The sequence below is a fragment of the Mytilus galloprovincialis genome, chromosome 4 (assembly GCF_965363235.1).
Source record: "Mytilus galloprovincialis chromosome 4, xbMytGall1.hap1.1, whole genome shotgun sequence".
Classification (NCBI taxonomy): Eukaryota; Metazoa; Mollusca; class Bivalvia; order Mytilida; family Mytilidae; genus Mytilus; species Mytilus galloprovincialis.
The window spans coordinates 38,719,464-38,740,235 of NC_134841.1; the positions used below are offsets into that span (position 1 = coordinate 38,719,464).

Sequence of the window (20,772 nt, forward strand, 5' to 3'; positions counted from 1 at the left end):
AATAAATGTCCCTGTTTTCTCCTTTATCTTTGAGGAGTTTATATAGCAATATCCAAGTTCACTGGCATAAATATATCTTACAAAAAGGTAAAATAACAAAGATACCGAAATCCAAGGAAATATTCCTGATTTGGTGCAGGCATTTCCCTATGTAGAAATGTTTTAAAACCTTGTTTTATAGAAAGCCGAACAAATCACTCATACTTAATATATAGAGGTTCAACTTATGACTTTGGAAGTGTACTTTTTGTACGATTATAACATTGTCTAATACATTAATTGTTGAACCCAGGTGTTTCATTAAGAAGTTGTTGAAACGGAATAAAAACACATTAGCTCAATACACATGAAATTATGAAAGATTTAGAGGCACTAAATCTCAAACTAGTTCTGCATTCTTTTAAGATATCTAAGGCTGCAAAGACAGTTAAAAGTGTATACACATAAAAAGTTTTAAAGATAATTTATTCTGTAATAAAATGACATTTTAATAATAAACATAAAGATCACAAAACAAAAATATTATGCACTTTCAATAGTCTTGAATCATATATAAACACCTCAGTTTTGTTATAGATATGTACATTTACTTATGAGGTATTGTTATTACAAAATGGGACTATCACTTAAAATACAGACAACAATTAAAAATACAAAGTACTCATCATAAACTACTCAGTAGTTTGAATATAATATAATTACTTTTGAATGCAAAACAGTTAACTGCATCCACTGAAGTAACTTCAGACTATGGGTTAATCCAATAGTCATTTTAATGCTTAATCTATGCTATGTTTTGTGGTAAGAGTGGCTTTGTATAAACCCTACTAGTTGTGGTAATAAAAGAATAACATGCAATTATATGCCATTATTTCCAGAAATTACTGTGAAGATGTAACGTGATAAGCAAAGTATTGATAAAAAACATATTTAATAGCTGTGGGTCCCTAGTTTCTGTTCAGTTTTCTTTATTCTTTAGATTTACATAATTTTGTCAGCTAAATAAAAACTAATCTGACATTGTCATGGCTAATCTAAAATAAATACTTCTTTTCCACCAAATTCAAATAAAAAAAAATACTACTAGACTATCCTGGGCAAGACTCTTGCACAGCTGTTTATAAAACAAAATATCAAATTAACAAAACTCAAAATCCGATAAATGCAATAACATTGATCATTCTTTAAAAAATAAAAGGAAAAGGTATAAAAAATTTAATAGCACTATTGGTATATTCAGTTTTTCTTCCAATTGAAATAATATCATTGCACTTTAAAACAAGTTAAATTAACATGTAAATTAAAACGGTGTAAACAAAGACATGGTTCAAAGAAAAATTATATTATTATTTTTATAATCAATAGAACTTTTAAACATTTGAAAGAGATAAACAAAATATACATTGGTGTTAGAGCTATTTATGTATTTATCTATTAGTCAATTATTTAAGTGAACAAATTTCGTTTTATATTACACTTATATGTGCTTTCTATACATTTATAAATCAATTTCATAATTTTTTTAACTGATTCTATCTTTGGACCAAAAAATGTATCAATTTTTGGGATAAACAGATATAGTTCAATAAATTTGAAAGGCAAACAAAATTTTGTTTTGAAGTTCCACCAAATAAGGATTATCAACTTCTTTAATGAACTCTTGCCAAAAGAGTATATATAATAACTGCAGTTTTGTAAAAAGTGTAAGGCGAAAAAGTCCCACTTTGCCACGATACTGCATCAATGATATTTTTTTTCTTTTTAAAAATATGTAAGAATAATAAAAATTGGAGCTTTTAGTTTTTACTTCCCCCTTGATGTTCATGGATTTTGAAATATGAAGTGAAATTTTATACAAATGAACTAATTTCATCTATACTGATGAAACTTTTTCCACAATCATGTGTTGGTCACAAGGAAATCATATCATATTTTTTTGATGATATATTGAAATCTTGTACTTATTCAATATTTGTGTTGAAATATGCATATAATGAGTATTGTACAATACAACAGAAATAAATATTGCAACATTTGAGCACAAGATTAACTAATATTCTGAACACATAAATCTCTATATCTAATATTTATAAACCCTCCCACATAAGCTATGGCAACTAAATCCCTAACCCTATAAACCTTACCCCTATATTAACATTAAACAACATATTACTTTTAAGCAACAAAAAAAAGTCATTCCCATTGATATGAAATGATAATACTTATTTCTTTTGCATTTTACATATCAATGTTTTTGAAAAAAATCAATCTGAATCATCTTCAGTGTCAAATGACACACTGCTCATACATATCCCATACAACATGCACCCTCCAAACAATACAATTTGGTCCTCATATTTTACATCAAATAACATATTGCATTCATCACTTCTATATCATACCACAGAAATATTTTTAATTATAACATGAAATTTACAAAAGAGTTTAATTTAAGTCAGCATCTCCATCATATAAATATTGTCATGTGTGAAACAAATATGTGAGTGAAGATAATAGAGCAAAATTTGTAAAATAAAAAATGGCACTATTTTTACAGCTTTAACTTTTTTCTGACATACAGGTATTCATAATTTAAAAACATTTAAATGTCAAAAAATTATTAAACAGTCAATTTCTGCTTTTTATCTTGATTCAAGATATAACTGGCAGTGGTTTAATGTATCAGACCTCTGTCCTTACAATTCTGAGTCATGGTCAGCTCCATCCAAGTTTTTCATGGGTCATATTGGTTGGCCCCATCAATAAGTCAGATCATATGACCTGCATGTCAACCAATCATCATCAGTGTATCATATTGTCATGGCAAGTCTATAGTTGATTTTGATTGGTCAGGACAAATGTCAATCAGTTCTTATTGAAAAATCTTGTCATGGCAAGGTAACTTATTGGTCATTTTAAAATAAAATGGTAGTCCATGTTGCTAAGTTACAGCCGCCTAGGATTGTGGGCAAATAAAACTCCTTGATACATGATGCCATTTATTTCCATGCTGACTACTAATGAATTATCTATGTCTGATCTACCATCATCTGAAAAGTAAACAGAATATATTGTAAAATTTCACCAAATTCATTACAGTAGCTGACTTACATATTCATAAGTTAGTTAAACTTTACATTAGTTTTAAGTTAAGTTATTAAAGAAAGAACCTGAGCTCAATTTTCCAAAGATATAGCTATGAAAAATTCTAGACAACAACCAAAATATTCAAGGACAGCACTTTAATTCCTATTGTTCATCCATAAAATTGCAGGGAGATCTGGAGAGCATGTCTTGACCCAGAAAGCAGGCATTTTAGCTGCAGGGAAGAGGAGCAGGAATAGGTCACTATTTCAAGCTTCATGATATATGACTAGGGTGAAAAATTAGTACAAATTATACAAATGAAAAGGTTGTTGATTTTATCACAAGTATCTGAAACCACATGAATCAGATGTTAGTATTTTCAAAAATGTGGTCAAATCACATTAGGCAATACATCAGATATCAGTCAAAAATATCTTAACTCTTTGTGAAATAGTTTATTGCAGCTATAGCTTTATGTTCTTTACCTTTAAAGGCTTCAGCCCTTGATAGAGCTATACTGTACTTAAGGATGTTCGCTGCTCAATTTCAAAATAAATAACTTTTCATAAAACTAGTATGTATTGATAGGGAATAAATTGAGGAATCAAAAAAGCAAAAAAAATATAGAGATCAATGTGCTTGTTTTCGAGATATTAGCCATTGGAATTTTGGCGGGGAAAATGTTCTCTTTTGATTTTTCATAGCTTTATCATTGACCAGTTAAAGTTCTCAAATACTATCAAAAAATAAATAAAATTTTATAAGACTTTCACAAATGACTTATAATTATACATGTAAAAGATTTATGAAAACAAAAATGGGGGTTCATGGGGAAATTTTTTTAAGGCATTCAAATGGATAAAAACAGAGGATTCCGAAAATCTGACAAAAATTCCAAAACATGACAAGCAGACATCCTTAATGCAACCTTCAGCCTAACTCAAACCTTTACGAAACCAGGACACTAGCCCCAACCTTGGTCTAATGAAAACCGTAACTTAACTGTTATCTTAAAGTACAATGTTCCCTGCAGTAAATGAATGTACGGAAAGTAGAAGATATTAGATACATGTGAGACAACATATTAATACAGTGGAGAAATTATTATCAATCACGGAGAACAAAAAAAATAAATGGTAAAACAACTTTCATTTTGAAATTTACTGACATCTTTGTTGAGCTTAATGATATAAAGCAGGTATTGATTTAATCTGAATTCTATGAACCTTACTGATATTTTTACTTAAATCAACAAATAATAAGACAGATGTTTAATAATTTTAACCCCTTTAATTATCCCACTTATAACATGAACATGTGATTAAACTAAAACCCATTTTCGGAGACAGATTTCTTTATATTAAAATATTCAACATAGCAATGCATATTGTGATGTAAGATTTTTTTTTAAATAAAAGCTATTCTAAAGGGTAAAGCAGTTCACTTTCAGATTAAATCTGTAATTTTGATATAAAATGTTTGATATTAATGTTAGTGTTACCAATTAAATATTCAATTATGTCTTCAAATGTTTCGGGGTTTCTAGCACTAGATGTCACAATCTTACACAACTTCCGAAAATTTTATGGTACATTTGCGAAATCCATTTGTATCACATATCTAATTGGTAATTTCTGAAGATGTTTTAATATTGTAACAAATTGATTTTTTATAATGCATTATCAGTTTAAAAGTCTATAAGATAGATTTCATCAATAAAAATTTTCAATTTTCCATCATCAAACAAGTTTATTACTATGTCATTTTAAAAAATATTTTTGATCAATCTTTCAATGAATAATATTTTTCAATTTACAAAATTTATCTTTAAATGTTACTCTTAAAGAATCATCTTATTTACAAATTTATAAATTACACCAACTGACAAATTGATTTATTAAAAATTTTGATAAATGGAGAAAAGTGTGCCTTATAATGAAGACAAATTTTTCTTCCCATTATAATGATATTAAATCAGGAAGTTTTGTAAATATTTTGTAACTGATTACTTAATTTTTCCTTTCATCCTTAATGCTATTATGGAAATGTATTTCTTTATAAACTCATCCGTGCGATCAAATAAAATAATTTTAATCTTCTTTTTTTATTCTCGATAGATTCTTCAGAAGAAGTTATTATCAAAATTTTATGATATCCTTTTAAAATGCTTAAAAGTGAAAGACAGAAATATGCAGAATATGGTTTTATGACTAAAATTATGTAATTTTGAGGAACCCTTATTTTTTGCTTTTGCTTTCCTTTTTTTTTTGAAAATCGGGTACAGAATACTAAAGTATTATAATTTAAAACATGATGTCTAAAATGGTTAACTTCTTTTAAAAGAGGGTTGATGAAATTTGGAAGGGTGCGTGAACAACGTTCTCATGTAAATTTAATAAAATTAGTTCAAGTTTTACCTTACTTTGCATCTCTGTAAAAGTTCAGGTCACATTAAGAAATACCCGTGAGTATTAGTCATTTTCTACCCTTAATAATAAAAACAGATCAAACCATACCGATGTGAAATCGAAAAATTATTTTACCTACAAAGATATATAATCCTAATATGGTTTAATGTACTATATATAAATTAGAAATAAATGGACTTGCACTAAAATCATTTAGGAAATATTGGATCTCTTTCTATAGACTAACCATATTACTTTGTCATTACTACACACAGAGAGTAAATGTTTTCTTATAAATTTTATTGTGGAAAATATAACATTCAGTTAATAAGCCTTGTCAGATTAAAAATCAATTTAACATGAAATATTTGTCCAATTTGACAGAATCATGTTTAAGAGTAATAAAGTCTTAAACATTAAATGGTTCTAAATAGACTCAACTCTTTGATGGCTTTGTTTGAGGGGAGAATCAAAAAATTTATAAACTGTTACTAGTAATATTACAGAATTTAGTATTCAGTAGATTCAAGAACCATGGTAATTTGATTACAACCAGTATTTTTATGCTCTTTTAAGAAATATTTCAATAATTTTATAAATACATTAATTTATTCACAAAATAATAAATTGAAATGTTTTAATATTTTCAATCTCCAGTCAGAAGCTATAAAATTAAGAAATATGAAATAAGCAGTTAAAGAGGCATGAAAATTGTCTCCGGTTTTAATGATCAAAGACCAGTACCCTTAAAGCTGGCCCCAGTTTAATTCACCGTTATATTAAATGTATCAATTAGACCTGAATAGCATACAAGACATCAAAAAGGTAATTTACTTGTCAAAAATCATCTTGGATCCATTCATGATAGTTAAAGTGACTTTTTTATCATAACATTTTTACCGCAGTGACACACCCCCTTTTGCAGTGACACAGGACATTAATGCATTACGTTTGATCTCATGTTTATACATCCAATAGAGAAGTGAGAGACGGACTTCTGTTTTGCATGATGTTCTAATATTTTCATGAAAGGATAATGAGATTTTATTTTTATTGTCTTTTTAGTGATAGATGAATACCAACATTAAGACAAACATCAAAAAGATCAAATTCTAATATTATGAAATACTCTGGAAAATTGTAATTTTCTCACATGATATAACAAAATTGTTCACTTTTATACTAATCTCATTTTGAAACATCAAACACAAGTGTCCTTACATGTACAAGATACAACCTTTTTTTATTATCAACTATTGAATTGTGTGTTTTACAAGAGTGACATTTAATCCATACTGAAATATGATATATTTCCTTCTTTTTTTAAATTATCGTATGAAATGAGTTCTGTTATTGATGATTTGAACAAATAAGTGCTTATAAGGCAATTCTAGGCTAATCTTTATAAAAATTAAAATAAATAAATAGTCATAAACATAAAACATCAACAGATGTGTACAGTACTGCATTATAAGCACCAACAGATAAGTGCAGGACTACATTACTATAAATTTTTTTGAATATTAGTTGAACCAAAATAGTATCTCAAATTCTCAATTATTGTATTGATCTACTTAACATACAGTAGAAAAACTATCTATTTTCCAGTTTTCTTGCAAATACTGCACTCTTTTCAGATTCCAACATAAGATTTCATAATACATTGTCATCTGTTGTGAGGGGGCTAGGAGAGGTGTTATCCAGAATTCCCAAGAAAAGTGAATGCTGAATTCCCCATAAAAATAACAAATTCTGTCTTGGATCAATTGAAAAATCATCCATTAATTCCTGAGTCCCTTTAAGTGTGAATCCAAAATTACCACCCAAAAAAAAGGGTCCAAAGTTAAGAACTTACTCCTACTTGTTATTTTTATATGTGTACTGGGCATGCCCACATGAGAGATGAGACGTTCCTCCTCTGTAGTCAGTAATCTTTTACGTGGAGGTTCCTCTGCTACCATTGCTGCTGCCCGTGATGCCTCTTCCATTTTCCTTGTCGCATGTTCCATTACCCGTGAGGCTGCTTCCATGGCGATAGCATCACGCTCAGTAAAATGTTCTGCTAGAGCTCTGTGGTGTGGATGTGCTGGTGGAATACTATCTTCTTCCTCGCCAGCTGCTATAAATAAACATTATGCAATAAATAAAATTTTCAAATTTTTTAATGTAGATTTTTTTAATATTTAGTGCGACACTTTTAAACAGCTGAAAAAGAGGCAAAACATTCATTGTTAATCCCCATGAAAATAAAGATTTTGAGGAGAATTGAGGAAAAAAATTTTTAATCCTTTTTTTTTCTTTTTTTCAAGATAATAAATGTTTAATCCTAAGTTTCAATTATTAAATAACAGAGTTCATAATACATTTAGTAAATCTAACTAAAGCATTTATTGATAACCCTATGTATACTGTTGAAGTTGACAAACAACAGAAGCGTAGTAATAGAAATTTAAGTTATGAAAACAAATTGGTCTTTTTTTGTTTGGAGAGAAATGTACTAGGTGATTATATTCAATATTTCATCTAATTTCTTATTAAAAGATAAAAAAAAACATCAAACCATCTTCTTTAGTTTGTACCAAGCACCAAGAAATGATTCTTTGTTATATCAAATAAAAGTGAATTAAGTGAAGCAGTTTAATAATGAGATTTTGCTGGTACCAAGCTGTTCACTTTATTGTATATCTTTTCAGGATGCTATTAAAATTAAATCCAAATAAAATTTATATTTAGTTCAGGATACATTTAACATGTTTAAGAATGAAATTTTCATACAGGAAAATAAAAAAAAATCTTACGATTTTTGTGCGTATCATCTTTCAATTCAAAGTAATAGTTTCAAGTTATTTACTGTTTACAACTTCCGTTAATTGAGAAAATACATTTTCTTTGTTTTGAATTCTATAAAATTGGACCAAAGACAATAAAATATGTCAAATTGGTAGCTTAATAATAAGGAAATTTTAAAGAAAAATTTGTAAAATGATCTTGATTGGAATGATTAATATTCCAATTACAATAAATTGAACTCCACAAAAAAAAAAGCTGTATCAAATTGCTTAGAGACAACATATTATGTATATTTGTGGTTTTTTTTTTCAAACTTAAAAAATTTCCCGGAATTAATCAAAGTTGAGGATCAAAAAATAATTTTGTAAATGAAATCTTCTCTTCATATTTATAACTATTTTCGTATATTTTGTAACAAAAATCTTGAGAACAATAAGTACGGTTTTTACCAACACTCCTAATATAAATCTTCTATATAAAATGAAGTACAGAAATTAAATTCAGCTATTGATAAATTACATCAGTCTTATCAGCGGTCGATTTAATGTTCTTTTGTCCACAAAGGATGTTTCGGGAGCACTATTTTATTGTATCATTTTCCGAACAAATGTTTGCCTCTTCAAGCGCTATGTGATAAATGGATTTCAAAGCCCTTAACACGATATCAAGTTATTATCAAACAATAGAAATGAAATGAACCAACTAAAGGTCAAACATGGCCTATTTTTTAAAGTTGACTCCCAGCTAGACATCGTGTCCCTACGGTTTTGATAGGAGGTGCAATTATCAATGGTTGTTTGTACTATGTGAGGGATTTATTTAACATTTCTCCAATTGACTGTGTTCATGATTAAAGTATTAAACTCATAAATATTATGAGCGTGAACGTATTAAACACACCAGCCAGCGATGTAACTTGATCAATGTTATTAACCTTTTGTTTGACTTGGACTAATTGAGAGTGTTAAGAAGGAGAAGAGCCGATAAAATTACAGTATTTAAATAATTTCTTGAATTATAAACTCTCATCCTGAACTCTTCAATTCATCATTTGGGTTTTATAAATATTTCATTATCATTTGAAGATATTTAATCATGGTCATAATTTGTCTTTGCTTTTTAATTTCAATACTCAGTCATTGATATATATAATTCTGTACAATTAACAGAAATAAGATTTGGCAAAAGATAAGTACGGGAAAAGGTTTGAATGATGTTCTCTGATCATGCTATGAGCAAATTAACAAGCTGCGATCAACTAGTGTACCTAGTGACTTTTCGATCAAATCGTGTAATTAATCGCATATTTTATTTGGCAGACACCAAAATCATAGAGGTGGACTTTCATCACGGAACATGTCACTTTCCATTTTATTTTAAACTTTGCATGCATCCCCAAAATGTGGTTAAAGGCCAGCGTACCAAAGTTTATAAAGAAAACATACTTTGACCAATCTAATGTTATTAAATTTTAAGTTCATTTTAATTAAATTATAGATTGATATTTTTTAAATCACTAAGTATACCAATGACACATATTTTAATATTAAAGTACAAATCAGACACACTTAGCTCAAAAAGCAAGTTTTTTAATTCAACTTGTCTGTATAAAAATGGTTTTTCATTGCTTTTTTGGAATCAGCCTTTTTATGAACACATAAGCTGCTAAAATTAATTAAATTTCATAACCAACAATTACTTATTATAATATTAGATGCTAACTTTTTATAAACATAAAATTGATAATTATAATATTAGATGCTAACTTTTTATAAATATAAAAATTGCTAATTATAATATTAGATGCTAACCTAGTTGCTGAGCTTGAATTTGCCAAAGTCTTTGTAAACTGGTTAAAGGTGATTGACGATCTACAAAGGAATAAGAAATATAGTGTTAAAAGCAAAGCTAAGTACCACAGACAAAAAACAATAAGCACATGAATACATAAAAACTTTTTCGAATTCACAAGTTAAAAATAAGACTGCAGATATCGAAATTTAAATTATGTAAATTTGTGGATATACTTTGAAATCTGTAGTCCAATTTTTAAGTTATGATTTTTTACAAGGAAATCAGTAATAAAAAGCAAATATTCTAAAAATATATATATGTAGCTTGTAAAGTTTACACAACAAATATTTAAAACCAATGACAAGTAGCATTAAATTTTGCTTATCTAAACCCAAAGGCAATACTATACTCTGGATTCCGCATAATTCCTTGGATTTCACAGGTATAGGGGGGACCACAAATTTCACAGGTATAGGGGGAACACAAATTTAAATGCTGAACAGATTAGAGATGTTCTTTATGAATTTTTGTCAACTTTGGTAAACCACAAAACATAATGTCAACAAAAAATGCAAGTTTTTCAGTGGCGGATCCAGAACTTTTCCCAAGGGGGCCGCTCCAGTCATGCTTCAATGATTCCCTATAAAATCAACCAAATTTTTCCCACGAAAGGTCCCCCCCCCCCCTGGATCTGCCTATGTTTTTCTCAATCCACAAAAAATTGGTACCAATGAATAGAACTGAATCCACAGTATACAATAAACTTTACTGGGCTATTTGTCATTTTGGGTCTTGTTTCTGTGTAAACTTTTTTTTAATAATACATTGCATGCTTACCTATCTGTTGAGCTTGCCAAATTCTTTGTAAACTAGTGAGTGGTGTGCGATGATCTGAATGGAACAATATAAAGCTTGCATTACAGCATTGCTTATGGAACTTGACATTAATCTTAATTTTTAAAATACGAAACTGTTTACAATGTTAAATGAATATTTTTCGATAAATTACTGATTTCCTTTTGTATAGGTAAGTATTTTTTATTTGAATGAAATTAAAAATAAAATCTACTGTGGGCAAATAAAAAATGATATACAACTGAACAAGTACATACGACTATGTCATATGCATCTTTTTTAGTTGAACCTCCTTGATCTGTAAACTTTTTTTAGAAGACATAATAAACTATAATAACTATATGCAATACAATTAACAACTTTATATCTAATTTAACTGTAGTATGCAGGGTCAAATATATTTCAGTATGTGTGATAATATATTCTAACAAGTCTAAATATAAATTCTTTAAAGGACATTCTTTTCATTTAACAAAATTGAGTGGTAGTAGACTGCAGTGACTATTTCAGCTGTTATATATACATGAAAGTGGAAGAGATATTAATCCACTTATTTCATAGAAAAATTGACAAATGTTGTACATTTCACTAGGATAAAATTGATTTTTTCACTCATATATTTTAAAAAATGTGATTAATCACCATTATTAAATAATTGTCTTATGCATTAAACCAAGCATGTCCAAAAATGAATTAAAATTTGCTTCACAACATCCCACACGTATGCATGTAAAGAGTGTTTGAATCTCTAATAGTCAATCCTGAACTATTATCAACAATTTTATCATATTTATTCAAGAATTTGTAAGAAAAAAACAGCGAATATTGTAAAGTGGGAATTTTTTTACTAATTTTTGGAATGAGATATAAAACTAAAAATATCTCCTTTACATAAATTTAATGAAGAAAGAAATTGCTACCAAATATGAAAACATAAAAAAGCTAAATTAAGACTATATAAATTAACCCCTTTACAGTATTTTAAAATATCAGACAAGAGAAACACATACCAAAGACCTTGACCTTAGGTACATGTGACTATGAAATAAAGACATAGCATAGACCTTGACCTTAGGTGCATGTGATTATGAATTACTCACCAGATGACCCTGGTCCAAACTTTCCATTCATTAGACCACCATTAAGTGCTGGGTGATGTGCTGTAGGTATAAGTGTAGGACCGGGAGAGAGATCATACCCATAACTAGAACGCCTACCCTCTCTTCTGTTTCCATCAATGGCTGCCTGTAGTTCTTGTGGTGAACTCAACTTTAATTTTTCACATTCATATGGATATAAGTATTTCATGTACCTAAACACAGAAAAAAATAATTTTAAACTTTTTTTTTTTAATTTCTGAAATATTTTTATCAAAATTATAAATGTATCAATTTTCCAGTTGGAATAAAGAATAGCAAATTTGTTGCTGTTCTTCTTCTTTCTAAGTATGAATCAAGTTCTTAGGCAATAGGCAAAGAAAGTTTAACCTAACAACCAGATGGCCTAAGTATCAACATACAGAAGTTGTTCAAAATATTCATTCTGCAGAAATCCCTTTCACACTTTTATTTTGTTCTAATTATTATCCTTTATAAAATAAGCGTTAGATTCCATCAGCAATTCTTAAATTAGCGATACTTAATATTTCTAGTTGAATTCAATCTTCAGTTGAATTCAAGGGAGTTAACTCTTACTGAAACTTACTGGGTTCTTAGAGTAAATGCAGCACTGGTAATAGATGATGGTAGGTTAAGTCCCTTTGTTATTTCTCTCCACAGTTTTTTGTTGATAACTTCTACTAATCCACCTTTTGAAACAACCAATCGGAATAGTTCATATAAATCAAGCGTCTGCTTTGCCATGATTGGGATTCGGTTGACTGGTGTTCCTGGAATAAATAAAACATCGGAGCATAAGATGAAGTGTTAAAACATCTTGAGTCTATTGATAATCTGAGCAATAAATCTCTGCTACGAATCCAATTCCAAAAGCCTGAATGTTAAACTTAATAATCATTGGTTTGCTTCAATGATAAGGGATGGTGACAAGAAAATATTGCTTGAACAATATTTCCATGTAATATTTGCTTTGCTTATGAACTACTTAAGTTCTCTTTAATTCCAGCATACTTCTAACTAATTGTTAAAATAACACTGAAGATGTATGTATACTGATGTGAAAGGAGATATGGAGTGTACCTCCTAGAGACAGCAACCCAATAACACAAATAACCCAAAGGCTAACAGAAAACAACAACCATATAGAATTCAACAATATAAACACTGGCATTAAACAATTAGATATCTTCTTCTTGTCATTGCTGTTTATTTCAGCAGTTCACTGATATTTGACAGGAAGGGGAATAACTCATATCAAATCTGCATATCATTATTTAGTTTTGGGATTACTTTCAAAAATGTACTTTATCTAAAGTCAATGTAAGGTCTAAGGGAAATAACTCAAATAAAAGAAGCAAATAAACCCAAACTATAATCTAATCTTTGTCAACAAATAATAATGGCATTAATTTAATACACTATGTGGCATCTTTACATTGACCCCCCTTAAAAAAAAATTTGTTTAAACTGGTATGTCAAGCAACCACTTGTCTTACAGAAAAGTTCCAACCAGTGTTATTTGCCATCAAAAATTGTGGATTCTTTACTTCAATTCAATTTCACTTTCTTATTTTTCATTACAAATTTAAGGTCCAATATAAATTTTAAAATAAATTAGACCTTTGTTTCCAAACATAACAGCATTGCTATAAATCTGCAAACATGTATGCCTCTGGCTATTGAAGCCGTTAGCTATACAAATTAGAAAAACAATTATAGAATTCTTTAGGCTTTTGATGTGGGAAATCATTCTATTAAAATAATAAAACATAATCATAAATTTATAGAGATCAGTTTTTATATGTTACAACTGAACAGACACAGAAATTAATGCTATCATCTGGCTTATCATGGGAATAATTTAATATAAAAAAGAAATATGTAAAAGTAACATTTTATTATGTTTCTTAATTAACCTGAATAATTATCATTTGTGTTTATTACGCGGAGATGACTTTCGTCTATCCAAATCATTAAAAGAAATAAAATACAATTAATTTTATTGATTAAATCCATTGTATAATCTCAAACCAAGAAAGAAAACCTCCACCAAATTATTAAATATTTACCTCAATTATAATTATATTGCCGGGGATAATTTCCATAAACAAATTAATGTGAAAATCATTAAAAGGGAAGAAAAGTTCTATATTTTCTTATCAGACGAAATAAAGCAATAACAACGGTTGCATTGTTTAATTATTTATGGTTATGTAATAAACTAACTTCAAGGTTTTATGATTAAGAAAATACCGTAAGACACTAAAATATAATCAAGATAATTAATGAATTATTTAGATTTTATTGGACATTTGGTATGCAGGGATATATTTGTAATTCAGACAAATTGTATCGGAGATTACTTCAATTGTACGTAAGCCAATGTACAAATTTCTTCATTACCATATAAACATATATCCCATGATATGACAGTAATAGACCAATGGGTCTGATCTACATGTAATACTTTATTTTTGCTTACAAAAATGTATCTAACTCGATGGTTAGACTGACTATTTTCCAAAATTCAGATCTTTTTTCAAAGTGGACTTTCATGCTATCTTTCTGAACTAAGATTCTTTCAAATCAAATTAAATATAAGGAATATATATTGCATAATTATACCTAAATATCTTTTCTACACCTGGCATAAAAATGAAATTCGATATCTTATAGAAATATGATATGCTGACGATGATTCAATAATGTCTGAAATTTCCTCGTTTTTTTATAATCGACAATTATCTTCTCAAATCAACATGGAAACAGAATATGGGTTTCAGACTGAAACTACAAATTATATTTTTATGGCATATATATATCAAATCTATCTAATTTTTGAACTCTACTAAAATTTTAATATATTCATATCCATTTCAACATTTAAAGTGCATCTATGCAGAAATATTAAATCATATTTGTTTATATGCAGCAGAAGTAATAAATAAAACAATGTTACATAAGTAAACCTCATGGGAATCATACAGATTATATCTGAAAATGTAATTAGTGACATCGCATGTAAACAATTCAAATGTAAAATGTTGTGTACTAAGTTTTTATTAATGATTTGTATGTCTAATGAATTATTTTAATTGATGGAAACTTATTCCTTGTATCTCCAACACATCTAAAAAAAAATTGAATGTACCATAAAAACAGTACTTTCTATAATGATTTGAAAAAAGTAGTTTACAGATTTTCTATGAAAGTAAGACAAAAAAGCTACTACATGTACTTTATTATACCAAACCTTTCAAGAATTGAAAATATTTAACTTCAATTTATGGTGCAATCTGAAGTATGTTTTTTTTATTGACCAGTAACTGCCACTTGCCTTTTTATTGAAAATTAACTTAAGCAGACATCTGACAAAATGAAATAAATCTATAAAGCATAAATGGCCATAAACATATTGCACAGTCAATCCAGAGGGAATAGTAAATTAATTGTAACTGTTGTTTCTGCAATCATTTGTATGGACACAGTTAACACAATCTTATGGTTAATCACAGACATCAAACTAAACACAATATCAACATGTAATTTATATAAATTATCAAGGGACTTTCTGATCATCTGTCATTTCTATAGCATAAACACTTTCACTTATTTTCACCAAATGTTTGATAATTTTGTAGTTCCTTCCCTTAGCATGCTAAGCCTGAAAAGATTTGTTACAAATGGCTTCTGTTGTAAGAAGTTTTAGGTAAATAACTGCTGTTTAATTGAAATGAAAAATTGAGTCAATTAAACCAAATAAGATGTCAATTTTTTGTTCAATACTAGAAAAGAAATTAATATTTTAACTAAAATTAATACCTGTATATCTATGGTTGAAAAAACAAATTAGTAATTTTATATTACCGCTGTTGAATTGAAAAGTTTGAAACTTCCATTTCAAATTCTTTGTTCAACATTTTTACTCAGCATTTTTAGAAAAAATATTAACATTTCGACTAATATTATTACCCGTATATTTTCAATTTCATTTAAATTTAAAAAGTTCAGCCATTCCTATTTTTTCTATAATTGTTAAGTTTACTGAACTCATAAATATAAATAAACAATTTCAAATTTATATTTTACATATGTCTCTGTCAGTTGGTGGCACATTTCATTCATGTTTCTATAAACTGAAATAACCAAATATTCCGTGATATCAGTACTTAATATCTCTTGTTATTGAAAGTTTGGTTGTTATCACAAGTTAATATCTAGAAAGTGTCAATCTTATCGCAGTCAATCTGGTGAAAGCTCTGGTTAAACCACATACAAACAATAAGACCATTAGCTCCCCATCAAGTTTCTAAATTTGGTGTCAACACGTTTGACCTTATAGTTTAATTTTTTTGGTAATTATGGAATAGATTTAAGATTTTTCAGATAAAGTAAATGAAATTATGTTATATATCAATCACCCACTCTTTTTTTAGATTGTTGCTATTTTTTTTCTAAACCATCATGTTTGTTTTTAAAGTTGGCATTTAAATTCTCAAAACTTAATTGAACTGCACTGTTTTAACATATTATTTATACATAGGAATCTGGATCCTAATTTCTGTGTTTATTTTTTTATTCAAACTGATGTATATAAAAACCCAAAATTCACATAAAATCAAGATGAAACAAAAATTTCAACATTGCAATAAAATCAACACATGAGCCTCATATCAGAATGAAATTTATTGTATATTTAAAACATTTATAGAACTATAAAGATATTGCAGTAGCAATAATATGCTTACAGCAATGACAGTACTTGATGGTATCTATAGAAATACAATACCGGTGCTGACTTCTATAGGAAACATTTAACGTTATTTAGATAAGATAAACTTAATTCTAGCCACACTTCTTAATAATCTTTACTGATTTCACATATAGATAGGAAGTATTAATGGAAATTGGATTCCAATTTACATAAAATTGTAAAAATAAACTCTTTATGTCAGTCGAAACCCTAATATCAAATTAAATAAACATTTATTTAAAGATGAGCTTTCTATTTCTTATTATCAACATGTATTCATAAACAATGGTGTTTCCTTTATCAACATACATTCTGAAAGAAAGATTATGGGTCATGGAATATTTGAACTTATATCAAAGATGTATTTCTTAAAATTTGGTGGAATAAGAAAAAAAATGTATTATTTCAGGGGGGAATAACTCTAAGTTTCACCAGTTTTATGTCGAAATTTCTTATAACTACAATAATAATAAATCGATAACAAAACATAGGACTGGGAACTAATAAAAGATGTATTTCCTTAAAACTTTGGTGGATTAAAACAAAAATTCATTATTGCAGGAGGGGAAGGGGGAATTCTGAAACATTCATCAGTTATAAGTAGAATTTTCTTAAAACTACAATAATAGCAAATCCAGAATACAGGATCAATAATATAACTCTTTTTTCCATAGTCTAAAAATTAATCAACTCTTATTGAACCCTTTTCAATAAAGAAATTTATCTGTCTCAAATGATAAAACTTTAGAAAGTGTTAAGACCAATATTGCACGCCATTTCATTTATCCCATTAAATTAGATATCATCTGATGTTACGACTGATCTCACACTTTATATCCAGCCCATTGTTTCTGATATCGTTCAATGTTCGTCATTCTATCGGAGAATATTTCGTAGAGGTGAGAAAGCTGTTCCTTATGGAAGAAATATTTCAGAAGATGATATCCTTTGAGAATTTCATAATTGATGCCCTGTTACAGTGGGATGATAGTTGAATTAATCTTCGGTAATTGTATCAATATAGTGACCAGATATAAGATGCTATGATTAAATGCCATTAACTGTCTTGTCCTTGTGCCATATTGAATCTTTAATTTGGTCAATGACTTCATCCATCTGGTCATAATTTCCTACTAAAACTTAAGCAATTATTGTAAATAAATCCTAATATCATGGTGAAATGATAATTTACTTCTAACATGCAATAAAATATTGACTGGTTTTAAAATGTTTTTTCATGCAGTAGTATAGAATATGAGCATACGTTAATGAAGAAGAACATATATAAATAGCTTTCTATTTTAGATAACTGTTCTGTACGGTTACTGTCTCATTAATTGCCACCTTCAACAATCACAAACTTTTTAAAATTTATCTTAAAGTTCCCCCCCCCCTATTCTATTGTGGTTGAAGTCAATCTTAAAAACCTGAAAAACCAACATCCTTTATAAAAAAAAGATAGTGAAATATATCAAACAAATTCATCATTTATTGTAAGTATATGTAAATGAATTATGGAAATGAAAATTCTCATGTGATACCATAGTTTTATGTGTATTATTTTATGGTCTAAGACTTTAAATCCCACATAACTACCTTGACAGAATTTCTCTATACACATGTACTATAATACAGACTTCAATTCTGAAAATCTAAATTGCCCTGAATAAATTTAATTTTCTAGGAAAAGAAATATACCAAAATTTTCAACAAACTGGTTGAAAACATCTGTCATTTGGCCGAGTTACTTGTCATTAACATTTGTTAAATGTCTACATTCCTCCCCTTAACATTATTGACATTTTTTTTACTTATTTTTTTTTATTGTTTGTGAGCTTTGTCTGCGGAAAAAAATTAACCTTCAATAATTAAGAATTAGTCTTTCTTTTTACAGACAATTTTATTGGTCTTGTTAAAATTACGTTATTTAATTTACCAGAATGACAATTATGGCAAAAGGCAATATGAAAGAGAGGTTGCGATCTTAGTGACGACTGATTCACCTTTCATGTTAAATAAGAAAAAATTTACATTGATCTGACATAAAGACAAAACCGTCAGTCCAAATGGATATTTATGGCGGGACTAAACTAAGTCAAAGGTGTTATCATTCATTTCCTGATCGGACATCAAACACCTTATCCTGCTATTACGCCAAAATTTTTCGACTTATTGGACGACCTGTTAAGTCCGACACAATTCAATTGAATTAGCCAATGATCAAATGATTTGTTAATCAAATCAAACTAATATTCCATGATCAATAATCGTCTTAGCGTCATATCGAAGGTATATTAACGTGAATAGAAATCTAATTTGTGGCTGAATTGGGGAGAGACCATCCAGATAATTACGAAAAAGTTGCTCATTTAATGAGAGATATTTTTTCTTCCATGTAATAAAGACAGATTATATGATCATCAATTCATCTCAAAAAAAGAATTAATTACAAAAAAAAGTAACTTTGTAGCTAAATGATCTTGAACTTAACAAAATAAAATGTATTATTCAGTACCGTGTGGAAAATTTGTGTCACTTACAGAAATTAAATGAGAAATTAAACAAAAAGAATATAACTGAAATAGAATTTACGATGTCAACAATTTATAGCCAAAAGGAATGAGTTACAGATATCCTAAAAAATACCATAAGAATATTATAAACCATTTCTTGTTTACAGAGCATTGATGTATACTCTTAAAAGAATGCTAAGTACTACTTTTACATACTGTTATGTTTGTTTGTTCTGAATTTGCAGAATATCATAGCATACAATAAAGTTCTAGCTAACCAAGATGACTGCAGCTGTAAACTATAAGCAACAAGCCAAGCTTGTAAATGAAGACGCATATATATATATTTATATTTAGCTTTTTCATTTTTTGCACTTGCAATTCAAATAAAACTGTTTAAGACATCGTATATTTCAAAGTCTAGAGAATTTACCCAAAATTGTGAAAATGTGTGAAAATCTATTTTGAATGAAGAAATACACATGAGATATTATACAATTTGGCTGTCAACAAAAAAGGAAATTATTGGCCAATTAAAATAATCAATTAAAATACTATAGATCAGAATGTCAAGAATTTTCACACTTCTATTAGATATGATACAAGGAAGCTTAGATCTTTCCAACAAAGAAATACCAACATGGGACATTTTGTTTCCATCCAACTGTCTTCAACATGACATAGGACTTTCAAACAGTCCTAATCATCCAATAAAACACAATTACAAAATGGCTTATTAGTGGAACTCTCCAGTCATGGAGGTTCTCCAGGGAAACAAGTAGCATGACAGGGGCAGATATTAAATTGTCTCTTCCTATCAACTTACACCAAATCACTTGACACCTTTACAAAAAGCAATTTCAATGACGAACATATCAAGTCTTCAATTAACCTTTCATTTAATTATCATTTTTCTAATTTTAATTATTTTCCCAGCCGATCGTAAAAAATAGTCTATTCAACAATTCTTCTGACAGCATGTCAATGATTAGAATTTGAGGTATCCCAATGAAACTTCTACAAGAAAAACAAGTGAAAACATTTAGAAGTGATCAATAACCAGCACTTTCTATTTTCTCTGAAAACAAGAGAAATGTCTAATTCTGTAGCTTCTTTTACTATGTAAACAAGATAGATGTCTAATTTTGAAGATGGGTTTATAAACTTCTGTGACAAAAGATGGTTTTAAGGAAAGAGATAGTTTTTAATGTAAATATTTTATTTATTGAAACAATTATTTTTCCAGATGAATTATCTCCCATTATTTGTCTTTCTGTACACAGACAAATTACTTTCAAGATTTGTCTTCAAAATTCTGTGACAAAAGTTTGTTTCAGCATACAACGAATAGTTTCAAATGTAAATATTTTATACATTGAAACAATTTTTTTTCCAGATAAATTATCTCCCATTATTTGGTATTTCTGTACACAGACAAATTACTTTCAAGATTT

At 28.4% G+C, this 20,772-nt stretch overlaps 1 protein-coding gene across 7 annotated transcripts in view; it reads right to left on the bottom strand.

The window, feature by feature from the left end:
• Positions 1-448: 448 nt before the first annotated feature.
• Positions 449-20,772, bottom strand: part of LOC143072095 (AT-rich interactive domain-containing protein 3C-like) — a 36,470-nt gene continuing 16,146 nt past the window's right edge. The window contains exons 4-9 of one of the 7 annotated variants that reach the window (XM_076246883.1): positions 12,639-12,822; positions 12,035-12,246; positions 10,917-10,970; positions 10,097-10,156; positions 7,351-7,611; positions 449-3,050 (exon numbers count right to left, since the gene is read on the bottom strand). In XM_076246883.1, coding sequence (XP_076102998.1) covers positions 2,947-3,050; positions 7,351-7,611; positions 10,097-10,156; positions 10,917-10,970; positions 12,035-12,246; positions 12,639-12,822 — 875 coding nt within the window. In that variant the 3' untranslated portion in view covers positions 449-2,946. Of the gene's footprint in view, positions 3,051-7,350; positions 7,615-10,096; positions 10,157-10,916; positions 10,971-12,034; positions 12,247-12,638; positions 12,823-20,772 lie in introns of all 7 variants that reach the window. The other 6 variants (XM_076246884.1, XM_076246882.1, XM_076246886.1 and 3 more) reach the window with 6 other exon arrangements.